At 33.5% G+C, this 24,152-nt stretch overlaps 2 protein-coding genes across 2 annotated transcripts; both read right to left on the bottom strand.

Annotated features, from left to right (window-relative positions):
* Positions 1-7,879: 7,879 nt before the first annotated feature.
* LOC123909678 (lysine histidine transporter 2-like) lies at positions 7,880-12,676 on the bottom strand. The gene is made up of 7 exons (XM_045960552.1): positions 12,380-12,676; positions 10,946-11,329; positions 9,410-9,803; positions 8,971-9,076; positions 8,793-8,884; positions 8,592-8,660; positions 7,880-8,341 (listed from the first exon to the last, which is right to left on the bottom strand). Exons 1-7 carry the CDS (start codon positions 12,577-12,579, stop codon positions 8,243-8,245), a joined length of 1,344 nt encoding a protein of 447 aa, XP_045816508.1. The 5' UTR covers positions 12,580-12,676; the 3' UTR covers positions 7,880-8,242.
* Positions 12,677-13,764: 1,088 nt separating this feature from the next.
* On the bottom strand, positions 13,765-17,325 carry LOC123909679 (serine/threonine-protein phosphatase 6 regulatory ankyrin repeat subunit B-like). Its single transcript, XM_045960553.1, has 2 exons — positions 16,553-17,325; positions 13,765-15,184 (listed from the first exon to the last, which is right to left on the bottom strand). The coding sequence occupies exons 1-2, from the start codon at positions 17,321-17,323 to the stop codon at positions 13,877-13,879; spliced, it is 2,079 nt and encodes a 692-aa protein (XP_045816509.1). The 5' UTR covers positions 17,324-17,325; the 3' UTR covers positions 13,765-13,876.
* Positions 17,326-24,152: the final 6,827 nt, after the last annotated feature.

The following is a 24,152-nucleotide window of genomic DNA, read 5'->3' on the forward strand; positions in this document are numbered from 1 at the left end:
CAGTCCCCACCACCTGTGAGTTTGTCCACTAGAATCACTTAAAGGTTACAGATCCAAAGCTTACAAATTCACCTTGATCTTGACCTAAGATCAACAACTTAACAAAGCTCCTAGAGCTTTGAACTTTCCTAGTCACCTTGACAAAACAACACTCAATCAATAGTCACGTATTGACTTGAGCAATTACAATGTGAATGATTTGGTTCTAAGCTATTTTCAGACTCAATACAAAAGAGAAGCTTAGATGAAAGCACTCTAAGAGATTGATGCTCAGATTATGATACAAAAGAGTGACTTAAAAAGGCTTTGAGCTAAAGAGATTGAATGTGTTTTATATCACTTGAATTGCTTGAAAACTCTTGCTCTTTCCCTTGGACTTGATTGCCTTTTATAGATGCTTGCTTGAGATTGAAGCTTGGCCTTCAAGTATATCAGTTAGAGGGCAAAATAGAGCTGTTACTCAGTGCTCTACATGCAGCAGACAACTTCTGCATAATTTGCAGATTCTCTGTTCAGTCTTGGAACAGTCTTGATTTCCATTTGGCTTTGATCCATAAGATCCAAATATGTGTGAGCTGTTACCAAGTACATATGATTGTTTCTTACTTCCTTCCACTGTCATGTATCAGATATAGCCGTTTGGATGCTCAGAAAAGGACTCATGACAGTTGGAAATGGTTTTGAAAAACTGTGTGCAGAATCAGTCTTGCATTAGTCTTGACTGCACCAGCAAATGAGATAAACCTTCATCCTTCCTTTCTTGTGGCATGCAGCTGTACAATAGCTCTAAGGGCTGATCAGTAGTAGCCTTAGCTTGAGAATAAAACCAGCTGGAATAGTACAAGAGCATATGAGACAAAAAGTACTTCTATGACACCACCATTGAAGAATGTTCCCAAAATGGTCCTTTTGCAAGTACATCACAACTCATACTTAAAAATGTGTTGTTACATTCTGATTGGTCTAGGATATGTGATCAGGTGTTTTCATTGGATGATCAATACCATAAAAGATCATGAGAGATCAATGTTTATGATTCATCACATGACTAGGAAAGCATATGCTTAATTTCCATCAAATGTTGTTGATCCCAAAAGAGATTATTTCTTGTAGTGATTTGGTCCAAAAATCAATTGTAAAGTGCTTATTTGTTTTGTTCTTAGTTGACTTGAAAAACCAGAAAGCACTTATTTCCAAAACGTGCTTATAACCAAAACTGCAGTCTGTCTGTTAAGAATGTTCTCAGAATGGTCTTAAAACAGCTTTGCAGGATTTTTACTTTGCAAGTGGATTGTTAGAATCTGTTTAAACTTATGTCACTCAAAAGCACTTGTTAGATAACAAAATGATCAGAATCATTTAAAATATAATTAAAGATATTTGTAATCTTTAAAACATCAAGAGTGGATTTTGCCTCAACAATATACTGTAGCAACAGGTTCTCTATACTTCATCGCAACCGTTTAACTGTTTTTCAACCCATCACACGGTTAAAACTTGGTTTCCCACTAGTAGGAGACATGTTTCACTCTCCCATGCTAAAATCCGCCCTCCAAAAAACCCAAAATGAGATCACCACAACCACTAGAAAAATGAAGAAGAAACTATTTGGATTTAATTTCTTTGTAATTGCTTTGCGATTTCTATTAACTTTCTTCAATTACAGTGAAATAAAAGGAAGAGATGGTGTTTAACAACCCAAACTCAAAAAGCACATACAAAACCCCAAAAGAAATTCCAACACAAACATGAGTAGATCGAGCAACACCGATTTTGGGATGAATTGATTGATCTGGGAGAGAGTGAAAAAAGAGACCGATTGATCTGGGAGGGGGTGAGAAAAGACGGAGAAGGTGAGTCAATCTATTGTCAAAAGGGAAACGATTCAACCCAACTTGTACCTCACGCCGGAGATGCTCCGCCAAGCAGCTTAGATCCGCCGCGGAGCTCTTCCATACCGTCAAGACTCCACTTTTGTCGGCTTGGTTGTAGATAGCTTAATGATGGAGAAATAGATTTGGTGTGGAAAGTGTATAGTTGAATGTTTTGATCCAACTATTAAGAATAGTCTTGCATGGTACAAGACCTAGTAGACTTGTGCACATTAGCACTCGTTCGCCTTAAAAAGTTTATGAAAAATTGGAGTAACAGTGCGCCGGATACTTGTGGCGAAAATAAAAAATAAAAAAAAATGTGACAAAAAAATATATTATTGGTGTATTTGTCAAAGAAAAATAAATCACATACACGAAATTCACTATCACACCAAGAAATTCACTACATAGACATTAAAACCAAAACTTTGATTCAATAAAACACCGAAGAAAATATTCAAACAAAGTACATCGTACAACCTCCAAAATATTCGTAAATGTTCAAAATATCACATAGCATGTAAACTCCCCTCTCTTTCTAACATATCACATAGCCTTAAAAAAGTTTGAGGGCTCATTCTCAATAGATTTCTACTAGTTTCACAGTTACTAATTCGATACATTATTTCTTCACGCACCCTTTCTCTCTCAGAGCTCATACTATAACTTAATTTTCTCTTACGAGACATCCGAACATAACAATAAACAATTGCACACATAAGTTGAGCTACAACTCTTCGGCGCAAATCAAATCATCTATTAATAGCAATTTCTCGTTCTTAATGATCCATCTAATTCAATAAAATATTTTTTAAAAAATAAATTTCACATATAATAGTTTAACAAACTATCAATACTCCTATAAAAAAATTAACATGTAAACTACATATAAATGTTCATATACACAAATTGACATATGTATATATCTTTTTCTCAAAAAGGAGCAAAACAATACAGACACACACACACACACACACATATATATATATATATATATATATATATATATATGGGGAGGGATCAAATTACACCGGTGTAACATTTGAGTAATGTTACACCGCTTAATAATGCTTTAACGAATTCAAATTTTACAAAATCCACCGTTGGATTGAAAGCTTATATCGTATAGATCATATATGTTGAATTGTATAAAAATCATAAATCGTTTGATATGTTTTTGAGATAGATCAAGATTAATGGTATTCAATAAAAACGCATAAACCATTAATCTTCATCGGTCTCAATAACATATCAAACGATTTTAGATTTTTCTAAAATTCAACATGGATGATCTATACGATATAAGCTTTCAATCCAACGGTGGATTTTATAAAATTTGAATTCGTTAAAGCGTTATTGAGCGGTGTAACATTACTCAAATATTACACCGGTGTAATTTGATCCCTCCCCTATATATATATATATATATATATATAAACGCAAATTTGAGTAATATGTATGTACAGGAAAACATCATATATATGTATGTACACGAAAAACAATAACACAGAAAAACATTATATATGTATGTGCAGGAAAACATGATACATATATACATATATATTAGACATTTACCTGTGCGATGCACGGGTCTTATGCATTCTTTTATATTATAATGCAAAAAATTATTTGTATAGTTAGTAAATTTAAAATTGAAGCAATAACTATCTTCAAAATAATAGTATCAATAAAATTTATCTGAATATAATATAAATATCAAATGATAATTTAAAAATACAAACCTTAATTATCATCAATATTACTTCCGGTCCCGTGCATCTATATAAAATCTACAAAGAATATTTTTTTTTAAGGAACGTATATTTATTTATTATTATCTATTAAATTGTAGAGTTGTGAATATACTAAAAAGTCACAATTAATCCTTCAAAAAAACCTGAAAAAAAGTCACAATTAATATATTTTAGTCGAGAAAACTGTAAAAAAAAGTCTAATAGAAAAATCAATGTCAATTGTGGAACAAAAAAAAATTATTGTCAACTGATTCATAAGCTACCTAAAGCAAAACACCTATAACTATAATTTTGTATCTTGAAAAAACAAAAATTGTAACTTAATCTACAAAAGCAATTTTGAAAGATATTAATATTAATCGGATTATTAAGGCATGTAAAAGCAAAGAAAAGTACCGAAGATCTGATTAAGGCATGTAAACCAAATAATAGTTTCTTTTTTGGAGAATAAAAGTTTATTTTTTTGGTACAAAGAGAATAAAAGAAATTTTTTGCAATAAAGAACACCCTATAAGGGTTGAATACAAAACTACAAACAATGATTGTGAATCAGCACCCCATACTAAATTAAAAAAATCTAGACCCCAAATACAAATTTGATCAGCATCCGATTTCATGCTCAACGCCTTAGTCAACAATATTAGTCTGAACGTTGCTTTTGCACAATTCAACCACTTACCTAAGCTCCTGATACTGCCCATAATAAAAGTTTGAAACAAATATAACTTAATTATGTCAAAGTAAAAAAAATAGAAACCTACGGTAAATACCAATGAACCTTTCAATGTTTATTTTGCAAGAGCAATTTGTACGGTATATGAGTCAATTTTAAAACATGCAAAAGATTAGATGAAAAGAAATATGACAAAATCTAAGTCACACAATTGGTTGGAGAAGTCACATATTTATAGATGGATGATTATAGGAAAATATAAATGAAAAGCCAATATGCTATAAAACTATATAAATGTATTCATAATGGGGTATTGGTGTGAGTTGTAACTTCCTTAGTCTTTTCAATTTTCACTTTAATTTTGTATGTTTTGTGTAATATATCTATATAAATGAGGGATATGAAAAGTATATGGAGATAAAAATGATGTAAGTGGAAGTGATAAAGTAGTATATAAATGAGGCATGTGAAACCTAAATAGAGATAAAAATGATGCAAGTAGAAGTGATGTGGCAGTGTAAAGTGATTTAATTGGATGTAAGTGGCTGACGTGGATTAGGGATGAGATGATTAGTAGGAGAACTATTTAGGATTTATATATATATATATAGATAAATGCAAGTGATTATAAAAAACAAACAGATACATACTTGATGAGTAGCAACAGCACCACACGTACAAACAGAGGTAGACAAGGAGTATAGGCAATACATAGTACAGACAACAAAGACCTAATAATAAAAATGGTAATAAGGATAATATTGGATTTCTAAAATATATTGAGGATAATTTTGTCAGTTTAATAAACTTTAAAAAAGCTTCCCTCCCCTCCCCTCCAAATCCCCCCAATTTGGGGGGAAGCAAAAATTGAGTTTAGGTGGGATTCTGCTCACCTCCCCTCCCCTCATATCCCCTCCTAAAAATTGAACCAAACACACAAAAAATTAAAATATTACCTCCCCTCCCCTCACCTCCCCTCCAAAACCCCCGAACCAAACAGACCCTTACTAAATGAAGTGAATAAGAAAAAAAAAATATATAAGAAATAAAGGATGACAACAATGCACCTCTCAAACAATGAATATCAAGACTTGTTTCAATTAAATTGTGAGACATGATCAAAATTTGCAATAAAAATAAAGTGTATGACTAGAAATACTTGAACTTGAGATGATTACGATGAATAAAATGAATGGAAGACATTAATATATATAACTCAAATGCAAATCTATAACACATCTTATTTAAATTAATTTGGAATTTAATATTGCAAAAATCTAATGGAAAATTAATTAATGTAAAAAATGGGAGAAAAAATGAGAGGAAAGAAATTAATTGATTTCTATTTTAAAAAAAAGATTTGTATAAAAATAAATTGAATGTGTATTACATAAAAAAATTAGAGTTGTATAAAAAAAGTGGGTTGATTTCTATTTAAACAAAATTAAGCATTGATTTTATATTTATTACATGTGAGCTACCAAATTATATCAGATTGATTGATGTAGTCCAGTGGTAAATGCATGAAATAATTTTTAAAGGTCAAATTAAATTAGGGTTAAAATGAGCGGGAAAAATATTAGGTTTAGGGTTCAGGGTTAAAATGAGCGGGTTCGATTCTTGATTGATGTTCTTTATGGTTGCTATTATGTCCTTTTGATCGTAAGTTATACCTGGTGTTTGATAAGGAACTCGGACAGTACCTTCTTTCCCAAGTATATCAAATAGATCCATATTTTCCCAAAGGTTGACTAATAGCCAGAAGTATTCCTTTTGGCCGAACTTAGGGAAGGAGCAGGTTCCATGAGGTCACCACTCAATCCTCCAAAAATGTTCATTGTCTCCAATTAAACTAGACCATAAAATGCCGAGCTTGTTCAATAAATTTGCAGAAAACTTCAAGGAAAAAAAAAAAGTTCATGTTAAGTGTAATCTAGAGAGAGCTTAGTGAGTCTTTCAAGAGTGTTCTTTGAGTGAGTCATTGTGTGAGCACAACAAACCAAGAATCATTCATCTTCTTCAATGTTCATCAATGGTGATTTATTAAGAGAGTTGAAGATAACTTACAAGGATCAAGAGGGCTTGATCATCGGGTTTGATTACGGTTTGAAGAACAACGTCAAGGGAGAGCAAAGCAACGGAAATTCAATCGAGGATTGAATTGTGGATTTCAATCAAAGGTTCGAAGGAATTGTCCAAGGTCGAGGATTGATGAGTTGTTCTTTGTAGGGAATTGAAGATCACAATCAAAGGATTGTTAGAAATTGAAGAACGGTGATTGGAATTGGATCTTGTTGAAGATCATTGGAAAGGGAAGATTTTCGACATCAATAGAAGCGTGGCTAGGATATTGTTGTGTATCGTTCTCTTACTTTCCGTGTAGAGTTTGTATCAAGCAATCCTTTTGAGAAATAAATTTCTCAATTCCATTTTCGGGAATTGGGGGGAGACGTACCAAACCATAGCGAGGACGAAGGAAATCCGGGAACTCTCTAATCAATCGCTTGTGTCTCTTTATTTCCTTCATCGCATTATATTTGTTGTTTATTATTTGTGTTGGAATTGTATCAAACAATTAGTATTCATAGGTGTGTGATTTGTTGCACACAAGTGTTTGTGAAAATACCTTTGTGTGGAAATTGTTTTGAAAAACTCACAACTATTGAACACAGGTATTCGATAATATTACCAACCTAGTTTTCACTCTTCGCTTAAGTTGAAAACTAGTTTATCCGCAACTTGGTTAATTCAATTAAAATCATTGATTGTTCAATTGATTAATTTTTTTTTTTGAAGAATCTAAATTAGCCCACCTAAATTGGCGCTAGAGAGAATCGAACCTCAGACCTCAGGAGCACACTCTCAGGCCCCAAGCTAATACCAATGCACCAACCCAAGTGGGTTAATTGATTAATTTGTCTCCAAATTAATCAATTGTGCTCTTTAGTATTCTCATCACCATCAGATTTTCGCGTTATTAGATTTATCTGCATTGTCTCTCTTTACCAATACGTTCGGGATTAGACATTGATCTAGTGCCGCTTCCGCTCTGTAACTCTATCTTTCAAAAATATTTTAAACTTTGAAAAGAGTAACTTGACTTATTCACCGCTCTCTAAGTCGTGGCCATTTAGAGCCGTTTTAGAATGAGTCATGTATAAAAATAAGTTTTGTCAAATGTAAACAAGTGAGATAAAGTCTTTTATTATGCAAAAATTTATTTTATTATTAAATGAATAAGTCTTATAAATGAATTGTCACATAACATCTCATTTAGGCCTAGACTAAAATTTAATAAATATCTGATAATCGTTCATCTCCCTCCTTATTATATGTTTAAATATGTCGAAATACATGTTTGCTTTGGATTAGATGTTGCATTGTAGAGGGTTGGATGAACAATCACACCTAAATATTTTATGACAGTTGCATGTTTAACATTGAATTAAAAATATACGGTACATCCGTATTGACCTATCTTTTCATTCAAATTCAAACCCAAAATCTCGCAAATGTATATGAATTTCAGTAGTGTTAGTCACTTCTTCTACATATAAAAATATAAAAACATGGTACGAAGGCTCTTGTAGAGATTAGAGAACGTGCATTATTTTACTTAGACAACATTGACTTTCGAACAATATCATATGCACGACATGTTACAAGTTACAACTGAACTGTTCTAGCACCAGCATGTATATCAATCACACCCACAATAAAACTCTGTGTAGAGAGTATGCTATAATTTTTGTAACCTTGTAAGTTGCAGTTGCATCACTATAATAAACATAGAGATAACTTTGTGTTAGGCTGGGCATGCATTACCATTAGAGATTTGTGCATGTACAGTGAGTTCTCCTCTTAGTACTCACTCAGTTTCTTTTTTCTTTATTTCATCAACTTTTAAGTGAGCCACATAAATCAATGTTTGTTTCCATAATTTATGAGAAGAACTTGTAGTCCTTGGCTTGTACGATGATATTCCTCAAAGCACCAATTGGGGATAGTGTCATTAATAAGACCCCAATACCAATGCATATCTGAAATGTATATTACAAAGAACAAAATCAATTAAAGCATTACATGCGGTCAACGATTCTGAACCGTCTGATTAAGATCAAACGGTTTAGATCTTAAGACAGTTTTTCATTTTTTGTTTAATAGAAATTTTTTAGATGACATCTAGACCGTCCGATTAAGATCGGACGGCCTAAAACTTAATGATTGCATGACTGTATCATTTTTTGACCAAATATGATACACTTTATTAAATGTTAGTAACTAACATACCCAATTAACAGTCCAAGAGAAGCCAAATTTCTCAGGTTTCTTGAGTCTAAGCCAAATGATACAAGGTAGCTGCAAGAATGATTGATAAAACAACACAAAATAGGTCAATACTCTGGTTGCATATAATACATTTGATCATTGATCTTTAATTTAAAACGTTCTCTAAAAATTGAGCAAGTACAAAAGAATTGTTCTACTTACGAAATAAGTTGTTGGGGCAAAGGCAAATCCTCCGAGAAATCCAAGAAGAGCACCAAAGAATGGGATGCATATGCCAATGAACATCGTTATTGCTGCAAAATAGGATTAAATAAAAAGTTAACCAAAAACAAATGGATGAAGCTGGCATTAATAGTGTCAAGTAACATATATGACATACCAACATATAGAGTACGAACTGAAAATCGGAGTGCAAAAGTAGGTGCAAAGTCTAACTTCTTAACCATGACGGTTTCAATCATGTCAAACACGGGCATTGCAAATACCTGTTGTTTACACAAACCGTTAATCAGAATAAAAAACGAGGCAATGAGGATATATATTGAGTAAATTACTTTATTAAAAAATAATATTAAGTAGATTAAATATAGACTTTCAGTTTTAATCCAATTATTTTCATTTGCTCACAAATTAGTCCCATCTTTGTGGTATAAAACTTGCGGTCGATGTGGAGTTAAATTTCATGTCATGTCAACAAAAAACTTGTCACATCACCACTTTGTAGTTAAAAAAATGGGTTTTAAAAAGAGGAGCAAAAATAAGGAAAAAATTTATATTCAAGCATTAAATATAACATAGTAACCACAAAATTGACTTACCTGATAACCTCCAATAACATGGATAACAACAAATAAATTAGCAGCAGCAATGAGCCAAGCAGGGCGTTCTAGTGTGATGAGGATGTTATCATCAACAGTGTTTCCAAACATATAGTATCCAATAATTGCAGTAGGAAAATAGCAGAATGCAACTCCTATGTAAGCTAAAATAACTCCTTTCCACATTGGTTTCTTGGAAGGACACTCCGGGGTTGATGGCATTGTTGCTTGGATTTCAAGAACCACATTGTGTCCTGCATAAGCAAATGCTACATCTCCCAATGCAGAAAAGAAGTTGAATATATTGTCAGCGGTGCTAGTTGACCTGGGTCCATAGTTCACATCTGGGGTAATCCCTTTTTTAATTGAAGCAGCCCATGCTATGGTTGAGTATCTGGTTAATTAATTCAAAACATTTCAGCTTAAACATAACATTAAAATAGACAATAATATGGTGATATAAATATAGCAAACTATGAAACTGTCCCGGTAAACATAGCTCGGTTGGTAGGGACATTGCATGTAATATGTAGGGAGTGCGGTTCGAACCCTGATACTCCCACTTATTCACCTTAAAAGGTGAAATTCTAGCCACCAGCAGGGGTGGCCTAGGCCCATGTGCGACATGGGCCATGGCACAAGGTCTCTTAAAAATGAGGGCCACAAAAAAAAATTATAGGGTAGTAGTATTAGTAAGTTAGGGGGTGTAAAATTAATTATTTATGTTAGAAAATGTTGTAAGGCAGTAAGGCCCAGCCCAACCCGTTTTCCTAAGGGAAAAAAAAAATAGCAGATAAGAGAAGCCTATCTTGCGTTTTGCTTTCTGCAGTTTGCGTTCTAGGTATTCTTTCTCCAAAACTCCATTAATTCACCACCACTAGGCGTCGACCTGCCACCATCACCAGCGGCATTAACATCGGTTAACCTCATTCCTTCTATTCTCAAAAACTCCATTAAAGTTGAAACAAAGGTAAAAACTAAATTTTACAAGTTAGGGTTTCTAAAATTTACAATGTAAAATCACAATTTTTCTATTTTAATTGTGTTTCCCAATTCCAATTCTCATCATTGTTTTTCTCCCAAAGTTAATTACTGATAGGGATGTTCTTTTGTTTCTATAAAGTGGAGAGGAAATTCCAAGTTTCAACATGATAATATTTTAATGTTTATTGTTCTATTTGGTTTGATAATGTGTTGTCCTATTTGGATTGTTTTAATTGCTAATTACGTTCTTTTTTTCTTTTTTTACCGGTTTAACTTTAATGTTGTCTATTTGGTTATACTTCAATTGCTATAATGTATTTTGTTGTTATTGTTAGACTATAAATCTTTTTTATGTTAATTACAAGAATGATTATAATTTTATGTTATTTGCAATTTAAATCGATGATAGTTTTTTTATAACAAAAAGTTACGTTTTTTTTTTTATTAAAGACCAACTTTCATATTTCACACAGAGCCTCCAAAAACTCGAAGACGCCACTGGCCACCAGACTACTTGACAAAAAAATATATGAATGAAAGTTAATTACTTACGTCAATGACATAGCAGCAGCACCGAAAGATATAGCAGAAATTGAGTTGAAGTTGGGGCATTGAGCAAGAACAAAGTTGAAAGAAGCAAAAATAATAATCCAATATGAGGTCTTGATATCTTTGCAATCAGGACAAATAGTGTCATGAGCTTTCTTCAATGATTTACCACCAGTGACCATGTACACAATACATGTGCCAACTTCAACAACAACTTGTTGTGGAACCACAACCCACAGACCCAATTTCTCTCCAAAGGCTGCTTGACCCAACTCATGATACCTATCAAGTCTCTTGCCAGGAATCATTTCATGCATTTCAACCATTTGCCATAGGGTGTACAAGGTGATGACCCATGACATGACAAGAATGATAATTCCTGGCCCCCTGTTATTTGATAGTAAATATTAATAATCATACACACTTTGCATAAAGTGAATTAGAATATAAACTCTGAGACCCTTTATCTAATATGGTCACAATCCAATAGTAAATCTCATTAGTTGACCTGCTACAACATGTTTTTAATTGGCTTTGTTACTGATTTGCAATAATATTTAGTTTGCTTAATCACAATAAAAACATACTTATTTTTTGGTACAACAATAAAAACAGAAATTTACTTGGTTATTAAGTTAACCACATAAGTCAATTTTAGAAAAAAATTATAGGTCAATAACACCCATAAAATATAAATTTAATTGCGACCTGAGAGACACTTTATGCACGACTGGGGGGCTATTGTTCCGATATTCTAAGTCCCACATTGTTTGAGAGTTGAGGTCAAAAATAATTTATATACAACACACACACATACTCTCAATTCAATAAAGTGCATTTTACAAAAGAAAAACCGTGAGGGCTCACACAAAGATCCAAAACAAACAATACCTCAAAAACATGGTGTTGCGGACTTGATGTCCAAACAAAGATTTTGTCAATGACACAACCATCTCATATTAGATTCAAACATGAGAGGATCTAAATCCATGATGTATTGTTAGAAGTTTTTTATTGACTCGTAGTCGTAGTAAAATTTGATGAAAAAGTTTTATGTCTCTCCTCAATAAAAAGTTTATCACATCACCAACGGTACAAATTTATGAGGGAGGACAAAAAAATGGATTTCAAAAAGGGATCAATTAGAAAGTAGAGACTAATAGTGTACGTTGAGTTTCACTTTTGGAGTAGTCATAATTAATTTTAATATGTTTGGTCCCTCTCGAATAGACTTGATTTTGTCTCCAAAATTGATTCTAACTCGAAGTTGAAATTTGTAGCTTTTGATCGTGAGAATTGATTTTTACACTGAAAGTTATTGTTAAACTCACTTTGTAGAATCAATTTTTGTCACCGCAAAACTAAAACATGACAAAATGAGTTAAGCTGATAATCTACAATATATAATTAAATTAATTAGAGTGTATATATATTTACCAGCCCATATTGGACATAGCATATGGAAGGCTGAGAACACCAGCACCAACCATGGCTGTAAGATTATGGAACGCTGAATACCACCATTTGCCCTCTCTTGAAGCAGTTACAGGAAGCCAATCTTCAAGGGCCTTTTGTTTGGCATCAACATTACTCTGTTCTCCATGGTTACCCATTTCCAGTTCGACACCGGCACCCATGTCTTAATTCTTTCCGACCACCTTAAAATTATACGACAAGAAGCACTTACTATTAGGGTGGACCAACTTAGGTAACATAAACAAATTGTTATAATCATTTTGCATGCATGCATTTAAATAACATATGAAGAGAAGCTATAATTAGAAAAAGGTTACAGTTTTTCTGTTTTTTTACTAGAGTGTCTTACATGGTTCTAGCCACAAATTGCTCTTTTGATGAACTGTCACGGATCATCACCCATGTGTATTCTATTACGTGGGACACACGTTACTCATAAGTTGTTTCAATAGAAGAAAAGATTTGTTTCAACTTTGAATTGACATTATGAAAATGACTTAATACCATACATTCTAAATTCAGCTGAATGTTTCGTCAAAAAAAATAATCAGCTGAATGTACTTACTAAAATAAGACAAAGTGCTTACCTGGTAAAAAACTTCAACTTTACTCTCTCATTCCCAAAATAGCAGAAAAAACAACAGAGGATTAAATCTAGTTAATTGTACTTAATTTTATAAAAATAAATAAAAAATCCTCTTGTACTAAAAACAATAGATACAAATTTAATCTCTGAGTACAAATAAAAACAGAATAAACTTTCAAATTTGTCCCTGTCTCTTGAGTACAAATAACTCGCTCTCAAATAGATCATCGACTCTTTCAATATCTTAAATTTGTCCCTGCTAAACGTTTCTCAATTTGGTTTCTCTGTTGATATCTGTTTTCTAACACCATTAAATGCGCTGATACAGAGTGTTAGGTGTCACGTGGACAATGACATCACACAATTTAAGTGTCACGTAGCCAACGATCAATTTTAACATTGACTATTTGATAAAAAAATTGATAAAAATAGAGACTAATTTAACGGTAAACTGAAAATGTTACTATTTTGATTGGAAGTAGATGAAGACATACACTTATTTGAAATTAAGTGAAACAAATGTTCACGAAGAGATCAAATTGAAAAACATTTGACAGAGTCAGATACTAATATAACAAATTAATTTGAGAGCCAGTTAAAGAGACGGGGACCAATTTCATGGTTTACTCTAAAAACATGTATCCAATGAAGCATTTGTTTCAAAACTCACTAATAACTCGTAAAACCAGCCAGCAAAGATTAATATAGTGTTTGTGTTGTGTGTGTAATGTATATTTTTTGCTATAAATCACAACATATATTGCTTGTTTTTCAACTATCATTATGTGCATCTACTGCATATATAAATTACAGAAGAAACATTTGTAAAATTGTCATTACAAGCTAAGAATATAATTATTATAATGTTCTTACTAGGCAACTAAAGAACTGAAACGCTTATAACTCCCATTTGATTCACATCTATTTGTATCTTCCATCGTCAGTCCTTCTGCTCCAAAAGAAAGATATCGATTCATCAATGTTTTCTTATTGAAAGAACCCTGTTTGTAGTTCAATTGAAGTGCGCCATCATCTTTTATAGACCGATACGAGCAAGAGGGTCCCATTATATCAAGACCCTTTTGTTTTTTTATCGAAGATAGAGAAACCACAGATAATTCTTGAAAAAGATTAGGAGTTGAATGAGTAGGAAGAGTACCATGTGGATTTAACTGAATTACTCCTTGCATGAGGCCTGCAGTGAAATTCATTTTAGAGGATGGACTTGGAGTTGAACTCCTTATAGATTGTCCTCTAAGGGAGCATGGTTGTGAGTATCTTTGCCGTAATGGGATTGAAAATTCTTCCAAGTTTCTACTTGAACTAAAAGGATCAAGAGAATCATCATCTTCCAATTCTGAGAAAGTTGCTTTTGTATCTTTTCTCCTAGGCCACCTAAGAAGATACTTTAAGCGTCTTGCTGTATAATTGACAGAATGAGACTTGTTGTTATATGGTGAATTGACGGCGTCAAAATTAGTATCACCTAGTTCACTTGAACATGAATATGATTCAAGACTTGTTTGATCATAATTAGCATTAGATGCATTCTCGATGCCGGTGTACAAGAATATCTCTGCATCTGGTATTCTAAATGAAGTCCCAGGACTACCTCCATTTACACTGATTTGGATCTTCTGCGGCGTGCAACTTGATTCAGAATTATATGAACTAAGTTTACAATTTATCCCTCCCGCAGAAATCAACCGTTTGATTAAAATATCGGAAGATGCTGATTGTGATCTTTGCTTCAAAAGATCCAAAGGGGTCATCCCATCAGAATCACAAACGTTCAAATCAATTGATGGCACAGACATCAATAATTCCACTACATCACATTGGATGTTATCGATCACTGATACATGAAGAGCAGTTCTTCCATCGTTGTTCTTAACATTGATGATGTCTTGTGTCTTCACAATCTTTTCACTCACCAATTGCTTCATGAGTTCGGTATGCTTGTCTAGTCTACAGAAACCAGGACTTTTGAAACCAGCCACTGCCAAATGAAGAAAAGTATCTCCATGGTGGTTGGTTAACGATGCTAGTGAGGGAGAAGCATGCATCAGAATCTCTACCACAGGTAAGTAACCACTGTAACAAGCTACATGTAATGCAGTGTTCCCTTGAGCATCTGTTAAGTTGATAACATCAAATGATTCCAGTAGCTTTCTCACCACCTGAATCATTATCATGATATATGTCAAAATAAAGTACAGTGAAAATGTAGGATGTATATATGCAAGTTTAAACATGTTAAACTTCTAAAGGATTAAAAAATTAACATTAATCTTAATTAACTGTAGTCTATGTTTTTTATTTATTTTGTAAGCAATCATTAGCACATAAAAAACAATATGCAGGAGGAATTGACCAAAATATGTTTGGTTTTGTCAAAACAAAATGTAATCAATACCTCATATTTAAGACTCATTTAAAAGATAAATATCAAGGGAGAAGAACCAAGTCACATAATTAAGTACTCCGCGGAACATCACATTAACACTACTTGAATCTTGATGTGGAACTTAAAGACTCCACGGAACATCTCATACTACTTGATGTGAGACTTATACACAACACAATACACTCATAATACACAAGTTCCTATCGGAACATGATTTATTGTTAAACCTTATATTGATAATGCAAAGAATAATAGATACTAATAGTATTTATTTCAATTTGAACCTGATATTCATTCAGAGTTTTAAAAACCACATTTGTGATTGCGACATCAGGGTTTTTAATGCATCTATGACATGATTTATTGTTAAACCTTATATTGTTGATATGCAACCACAATCGATCACATCAACAACACTTGATCGTGATTACAGTTACACAATCAACCATGATATAAAAACCATCCTGATATTAAACCAACAGTACTTATAACAAGTTGTCTACAAGCTAATTAAAATAAACCTAAATAAACCATCGATTTAGGCTTTGGATTTCAATGCCAAATGGTGAGCTTATAACTTATACGCTTATATGGAAAAAAAAGACCTGTTTGCTAACATTTTTCTCACGAGCCTATAGCTTATTTTTACTAGCTTATAACTTATTTTGATAAGTTAATTCAATTAGCTTATAGCTTATCATTTTTTTATGTCATTTTATATTTACATGTATCATCTTACTTGAAATTTTTTTTAATTAAATGTATCTTTTTTATGTCATTTTATATTTACATGTTAGTTCAACATCTAATTTTAACAAACACTACAAATTATATCAGATAGCTTATCCACTATAAGCTATTCGTTATATATTCATCCACGTTATATATTCATCCACCTTAAGCTAGCTTATTAGCTATCTAATATCCAATATAAGCTACCTTATCAGTTATTCCTTATATATAAAATTCCTCAATTTAGTCCTTGCTATTAAGATATTAATGACTAAATTGGAGGATTTTCATATACTTTACAGATTAAATTGACAGATTTGGTATACTTTATGAACCACTTATTATGATTAATATATAATTTAAACTTTAAAGACTAAATTGGAGAGATGATGATAGTTTAGAGACTAACCTCAACTTGTCCTGTAGCAGAAGCTGTATGCAAAACAGTACATCCATAAGAATCTCTATAAGCTAAAATATCAGAATCACTTCCAACAAACTCTTTCAATATCTCCCAATTACCACCTCTAGCAGCAGCATGAACACCTCTATTAACCATATCAATCTTAAAAACCTCATCCAAAACCAATTCATCACTATTTTTCAAAATTGCACAATCAAACAAAATCTTAAAAACCTCACAATTTTTACTCCTAGCAGCAGCATACAAAATATCAGTAACACCATACTCACCTTCACCAAAAACAAGAGAAGATTCTCTTCTCAACAATTCACAAACAAAATCAACATCACCAGCAGAAGCAGCAGTATAAAGAAGCCATCCACCATAACCAGCTTTAACTAGAGAGTTAATTTTTCTACCTTTTTTCTCCGTTTCACATTCGATCATGAGATTTTTCGCGACGCGAGAACGACATTTAGCGACGGTGGAGAACTGAGAGTTCCAGAGAGATTCGAGACGGCGAATTCGTTGAAGAGAAGTGAGTTTGATGAGGAGATTTGTGTCGAGGTGAAGAAGTTCGATGACGAGATCGTAGTGACCGTTTGCTGCTGCTAAATCGATTGGTGATGCGTACCACCATTGTTGTGCTGTTGTTTCCCAACGGAGAGGGAAATTTGATGGTGGCAATGGCATTGTTGTTATTGTTTGTGAAACTGAATTTTCAAGGTGGTTAGTTATGGTAATGGTGAAAGGAAAAAAAGTTGAAAATGAAAGCATAGAAAGGTGAAGATTCTTTTGTCGGTGAGTGAGTATATAAGTCCAAAAAGGTATTCACTTTTTCTTTTTTTTTTTTTTAGCTAAAACTTTTGTTTTAAATAATTTATTTATAATTCTGACAAAATATTGTTTCTTTTGATAATCAAATTCATAATGTGTTTGTACCCAAAAATAATATATTTCATAATGTTTTTTCTAAACTAATCCCATTATTCAAACAAACTAACATTTGGGTAAGGTCTCAAGTTGGATTTTCTCGAATGTCAATTTGAGTGGACTAATTTAAGTCAATTACAATTTAATCGTGGATACCACGTCTTAGCATTGAGAGTTGAGTCTAACTCTACCTTACAAAATCGGCTTATAAAGTGAGAACTGTCACTTGTTTATAAACACTTGTCAAGACTATTTCATATTTGATGTGAGACTTTTTAACACTATAAATATATCTAAATGATTTATTCTTTTTTTTTTTTGGTACAATCTAAATGATTTATTCTTATTAGACCGGAGAGAATTCCTTCTCATATAGTTCCTTAAGATTGAAGTGGAAACTTATAACTTAAGTACAAAAAAAGGAAAAAAAAAACATTACGGTGTGTTATGTAGAAAGAAACTTATGACTTAATGTTTTTTTTACGTAATACAAACAATTTTTTGGGTTAATAAAAGTTCTTGTTTGCTTCAAAAAAAATTTGAACAATAACTTTTTGATAATTTATTGGATAACCAAAATATAGAAGATAATGTAAGTTTGGCACGAAAATGAAAACGAAAAAAAAAGTATACTAAAATATTAAAAAAAGTTGTCCATAAATTGTCTCAAAATAATTGTTGTCGCAATATTATTTGTTTAAATTTTTTTTTTTATGGAATACTTGTTTAAATATTTTAGTATAGTGTAAAACTGTAAATTAAGTACTATTATTAATCCTGTGACTCTCGTAGGTAGGTTTTTTATTTATTTTTGATGTACTCTCGTAGGTAGGAAAAAAATCATTTTAAGGACAGTGTCGTTTAACAGGATGGGATAATTGGTGGAATTAATTAATATTTTTAGTTCTGATGCTAGGCTGTTGAGGCAAATCGTTTTTCGTACATGATCTTGACTTGCATTATTCGCGCTGCAAAGATCATGAGTGCAATGCTAAAAATAGGGGAATGGATTCTCTCAAGTGTAAATCACACTTGAGAGAATTCATTCCCTGAAAATAGATATCAACCAATTTCTTGGACATTTCTTTTATGGTGAATACTTTTATGCTTTATTATCTTTTTTATTATAAATAAACAACAAGGTTGAAGTCTAAAAAGAAACTATAACAAAATTAATTTAACAAACTTACATGAAAATTTTTCCCTTTTGGTAATGGTCGTCATATTAACTATTTGAATAGTTAATTCAGTGGTGATTGACACTGAATTTGGTAGGAAATATCACGGTTCGATTTCCCGCAACTATGATCGAAAGTAGGTTAAAACCACTTGATACCAGAACTGATCGTCGAACTAGATTAAATTGATGGTGAAAACTAAAAACAATAGAAAATTTTGTCAAAAAACAATGTTAATAAACTTTAATAGATAACTTCATTATAATAATTCATGGTTTTGAAGAAAAAATGTTCATATAAAACGTTTTCCAACTAAAATTGTACTACATAGTTAATGATAAATTGACTAAAACTAATGAAACCAAATGTATACAAAGGCCACCTATCTTTGGCTCTTTCAATTTGAATAGTTGGTTCAGTGATGATTGACGTTGAATTTGGTAGGAAATACCACGACTCGATTTCCCGCAACTATGATCGAAAATCGGTTGAAATCACTTGATGTCAAAACTGATTCCCGAACTAGATTAATTTGATGGTGAGAACTAAAAAATAGAAAATTTTGTCAAAAAAAACAATGTTAATAAACTTTAATAGATAACTTAATCCGTTAATGATGAATTGATTAAAACTAATGAAACCAAATGTATACAAAGGCCACCTATCTTTGGCTCTTTCAATATGTGAGAGGTGGCGGTAATGAACCAACTCAGGGACCAATGTGGGGCTTGACACCATCTCTATGTCCCTTTAAGTCTGCATTTCATGTGCTAGATAGATCTACATTTGGGATCACGAGATTTTGTATTTATTTGATATGTACTAGTCTTCTCAAATCTAATGAATTGGGACACACACACATGTGCCACAGTGAAAAGCTAAGACTAATTAACAAATCGATTTTGCAAAAAGCCTTAAAAACAAATATGTGAGACAAAAACTGACGTGGTGATTATAGAAAGGATAATGATACTTGTCACGAGAAAGGGAGAAAAAAATGAAAGGCAAGAATAATCTGCACCGTTAAATTTATACACACCCATCGCATGATTTCCGCAACACAGGGAGATAAAAGTATGAAGCTCCTTATATGATTCCACGCTGCATATTCTTGCTTTTCTTCGCCCACTTCCTTCGCACTATTTAGCATTGCTGTTATAGAAAAAAAAATGTATCAAAATAATGCATGCATTTTTGCTACATGTAGAAGGGATTCAGATAACCTGTTGTAACAGCATGTCATGGTAATAGATCAAGACCGTCTAATTTAAACGGAGATTATTTTAACTAAAAAATACAATTTTTAATCTAAACCATCCGATTTAGAATTGACAGTTACATAAGATAACACTACATTCGAATAGTTGTGTTGTGTTTAAAGAGGTTTGAATTGAAAGAGATTTTCATTGAATTGTATCAGATACAAGCTGTACATTTATACACATGAATTAAGCTAAATGATAGGAACTAAATTAAGCTAAACTAGGAACAAGGTATGCTATGATCCTATATATCAGTATAAACAAAGTAAATTCAAATTAATGGATAAGCATGAACAATTGGCTTCTAGATAATTTTATCTTCTACACGCCCCCGCAAGATGGTGGAGGGGTCGACGGCACCAATCTTGGACGTCAATAATGAATGTCGGGAGCTTGATAACGGCTTTGTTAAAAGGTCTGCTAGCTGAGAGCCAGTTGGAATGTGAAGGACTTGTAATTTGTCAGCTTGAACAAGATCACGCACAAAATGATAGTCGATAGCAAGATGCTTCATCCTTGAGTGGAAAACAGGATTCGCACATAGATAAGTAGCACCAAGATTATCTGAGTATATTGTTGGCTTTTGTTGTAGTGGACAATGGAGCTCTGTGAGTAGTTGTTGAAGCCAAATAATTTCTTGAGTGGTTGATGCAATGGTTCTATATTCAGCTTCGGTGGAAGATTTAGCAACGGTTCGTTGCTTTTTGGAAGACCACGAAATTGGATTGGGACCAAAATAGATGATGTAGGCAGCTGTAGATTTGTAGTCAATACGATCTCCAGCCCAGTCAGCATCACAAAAGGCCGTAAGATTGAAGGACTTATCACGAGTGAGGTGAAGACCTTGAGTGATTGTACCCTTTAGGTATCGCAGGACACGTTTTGCTGCTTGTAAGTGAAGTGATGTTGGTGTTGCAAGATGCTGAGATAATCGATTTACAGAGAAGGAGATATCAGGTCTGGTTAAAGATAAGTATTGAAGTGATCCAATTATTTTTCGGTAGGCAGTGACATCGCATATTGGTGCATCTGTTGGTGCAACGAGAGAGCATGAAGTGGACATGGGAGTGGACACAGGCTTTGAGTCGTGCATGTTTGTTGATTCAAGTAGATCCCGAATGTAGTGTTGTTGCGATAGAAAGATGCCATTATTTGTTGGCACGAATTCTACACCCAAGAAGTGACTTGGTGTACCAAGGTTTTTCAAAGAAAACCTGGTGGATAGGTCCTGTTGAAATTGACTAAGAAAAATTGGATCATTCCCTGTAAGAAGAATATCATCAACGTACACCAGAAAATAGGCAATGATGTTGGCTTGAGCATAAACAAACAATGATGTATCAGATTTAGCATTTTGAAATCCATAGTCAAGAAGAAACTTTTGGAGTGCCTGAAACCATGCTCGAGGTGCCTGTTTGAGTCCATAGAGGGACTTGTGTAATTTGCAGACATGATTAGGGTACTGTGGATGAACAAAACCATATGGCTGCGACATGTAGATGGTTTCGGAAATTGTTCCATTTAAGAATGCATTGTTGACATCCATGTGGGAGAGAGACCAATTATAATGTAAAGCAATGCATATCACCAATTTAATTGTTTGTGGTTTAATTACTGGGCTGAACGTGTCAGTGTAATCAATACCAGGTTGCTGATGAAATCCTTTAGCAACAAGGCGTGCTTTGTATCGCGCAACAGAGCCATCTGGGTTTCTTTTGATTCGAAACACCCATTTGCAGCCAATGACGTTTTGAGATGAATGAGTTGGAACAAGTGACCAAGTGCTATTGGACAGTAATGCATTAAATTCATCACTCATTGCTGATTTCCATTCTGCAATTTTTATTGCTTTGGATGGACAAGACGGCTCAATTGTAATTGGAAGAGGAAACTTGCTAACTGTGTAAAGCTTTTTCGGTTTGAAAATTCCTTTCTTGGATCTTGTAACCATGGAATGAGAACCAGGAAGTGAATTAGGGAGTGATTTTGCTGCTGCAAGTTTTTCAATGATGGATGGAATATTTGTTGGAGGGTTAGTTGTAGTTGTGGGAGGTTGGATAGGAATATTGGTTGAGTTCAAATTTGTGTGAGAGTGATGTGGAGGTGATATGGGCACATGAGAGGTATTGTTATTGTTATTTGTTGGTTGTGATTGTGACGTGTTGTTAGGAGATAGAGAGATAGGTGTTGGAGTGTTGGAGTTTGAATTTGGTGGAGATAAAGATGTAGTGGATGGTTGGGCTGAAGGAGGAGTAAAAAAAAGGCATGGTTGGTTGATTATTTGAATTTAAATTTGATGAAGATAATGATGTAGATTCAAGTGTTGGTTGGCCCAAGATATTTGGAGGATTTTGTGGGTTAGTTTGTTGAAAAATATTGATGTTGGTGGGATGATCAATTGAAGTTTCGGTATTTGAATTGGAGTTGGTTGAGGAAGGGATAAGGTTGGGATAAGGAAATATTGTTTCTACAAACTGGACATGACGAGAGGTGTATAGTTTATGTGTGATAGGATGAAAGCATAGGTAAGCACTTTGGGTGGGACAATAACCTACGAAGATGTATGGTTGGGACTTTGGAACAAGTTTGTTTTGAGTATAAGGAGCAAGCCAAGGGTAGCAAAGACAACCGAATGTTTTAAGTTTGGTATAGTTTGGGGATTGATTGAAAAGTTTTTCTAGAGGCGTAAGCATATTTAGACTTGGTGTGGGAAGACGATTGATGAGATAAGCTGCTGTTTGGAGGGAGTAGCACCAAAACTTGGGAGGCAGTGTGGCACGGTGAAGTAGGCATCGAGCTGTTTCGACTAAATGTCGATGTTTACGCTCAGATAGACCATTGTGTTCTGGAGTATAGGGTGGGGTGGTGAGGTGTGTAATGCCATGTTCTTGGAGATATGAACGTAGTTTAATGTACTCTCCTCCATTATCAGAATAAATTGTCTTTATTTTTGAGTTTAATTGATTTTTAACAAGAGATTTAAAAACTGGAAATATATGAGAAACATCGGATTTTCGTTTCATTGGATATAACCACACATATTTGGAATAGTGATTGTTGGAACAAAATTGATTTAAAAATGTTTGCCCCTAAATCTATAAAGGTTTTGATGATAACAAAGTATTAATTAACAATTGGAAGGACTAAAAATTTATTTTAAGTGCGCAGATATAAGCATCATATAAGCTCTGAGTGAAGTTCAGAGGATGTGAATTCAGAAGTTCACAAGCGCTCAGAAGATGTTGGACTTCGGAAGTTACAACCTTCAGAGGATGAAGTCTTCAGAACTTCTTGAGTGACTAAAGCGTCATCAACCTCTGAAGATCATTTTGATATCTGTGAAGATTCTCTTTGCAAGTCAACTCTTCTATCAATGAAGAAAAGGACCTTTCAAGCCTGATCAGTTCAGCTACCCTCTGTTTGTCTGTCCTAACTTGAGAACGTGGGTCTTCAGTTTTGTTAGCTGAATAAGGAAAGTCTTCTCTGCTGTAGTCAAAGTACCTGAAACTCTTTCTTAGTTTTGGATACAACCAAACTGCATCAAGACAGACTGCTTGAAGACAAAAGATTATCAACTCCAACGGTTCTTTTTGCAACGACTCTTTTCTGGTGATATATATACTAGAAGGATAAGCTGCAAAGAAAAAGAGAATTTATCAAGGATTGAACGTGCGCTGAACAAACTCTGAACTTTGTGTATACAAGCTCTGAACCTCTCATCAAGTGTTTTTGCACTTTAGTCAAATACTCTGTACTAATTGTATTTGCTCTCTTTAGGTTCATTTAAGAGCACTTGTATATTTTTATATACTTTACTATTACTTGAGGAAACTTAAGCTTGTGTGCTTAAGTGTGAAGTCTTAAGCTTGTGTGCTTAAGCATTGTTGAGAAGTCTCTTGCTTGTGTGCTTGAGCAGGTGTAATCTTGTGTGATTATAGTGAAATCCCTTGGAAGTGCAAGGGGACTGGACTACTCTCGTTTTGTGAGAGGAACCAGTATAAATTGCTTGTGTGATCTCTCTCTCTCTCTATCTTGCTTTTGTTTGTGTTATTTATCCGCTGCTAACGTAGTTGAGTTAAGAACTTGAAAAAGTTTTAACTTGGCTAAAACACAATTCAACCCCCCCCCTTCTTGTGTTTTCACACCTTCAATTGGTATCTAGAGCTCTGGTCTGTTACTTTCACTTAACAGTGAGACAGTAAAGATCTTGTGAGAACACTATGTCTGGAGGAG

This window comes from Trifolium pratense, linkage group LG2 (genome assembly GCF_020283565.1).
Source record: "Trifolium pratense cultivar HEN17-A07 linkage group LG2, ARS_RC_1.1, whole genome shotgun sequence".
Taxonomy (NCBI): domain Eukaryota; kingdom Viridiplantae; phylum Streptophyta; class Magnoliopsida; order Fabales; family Fabaceae; genus Trifolium; species Trifolium pratense.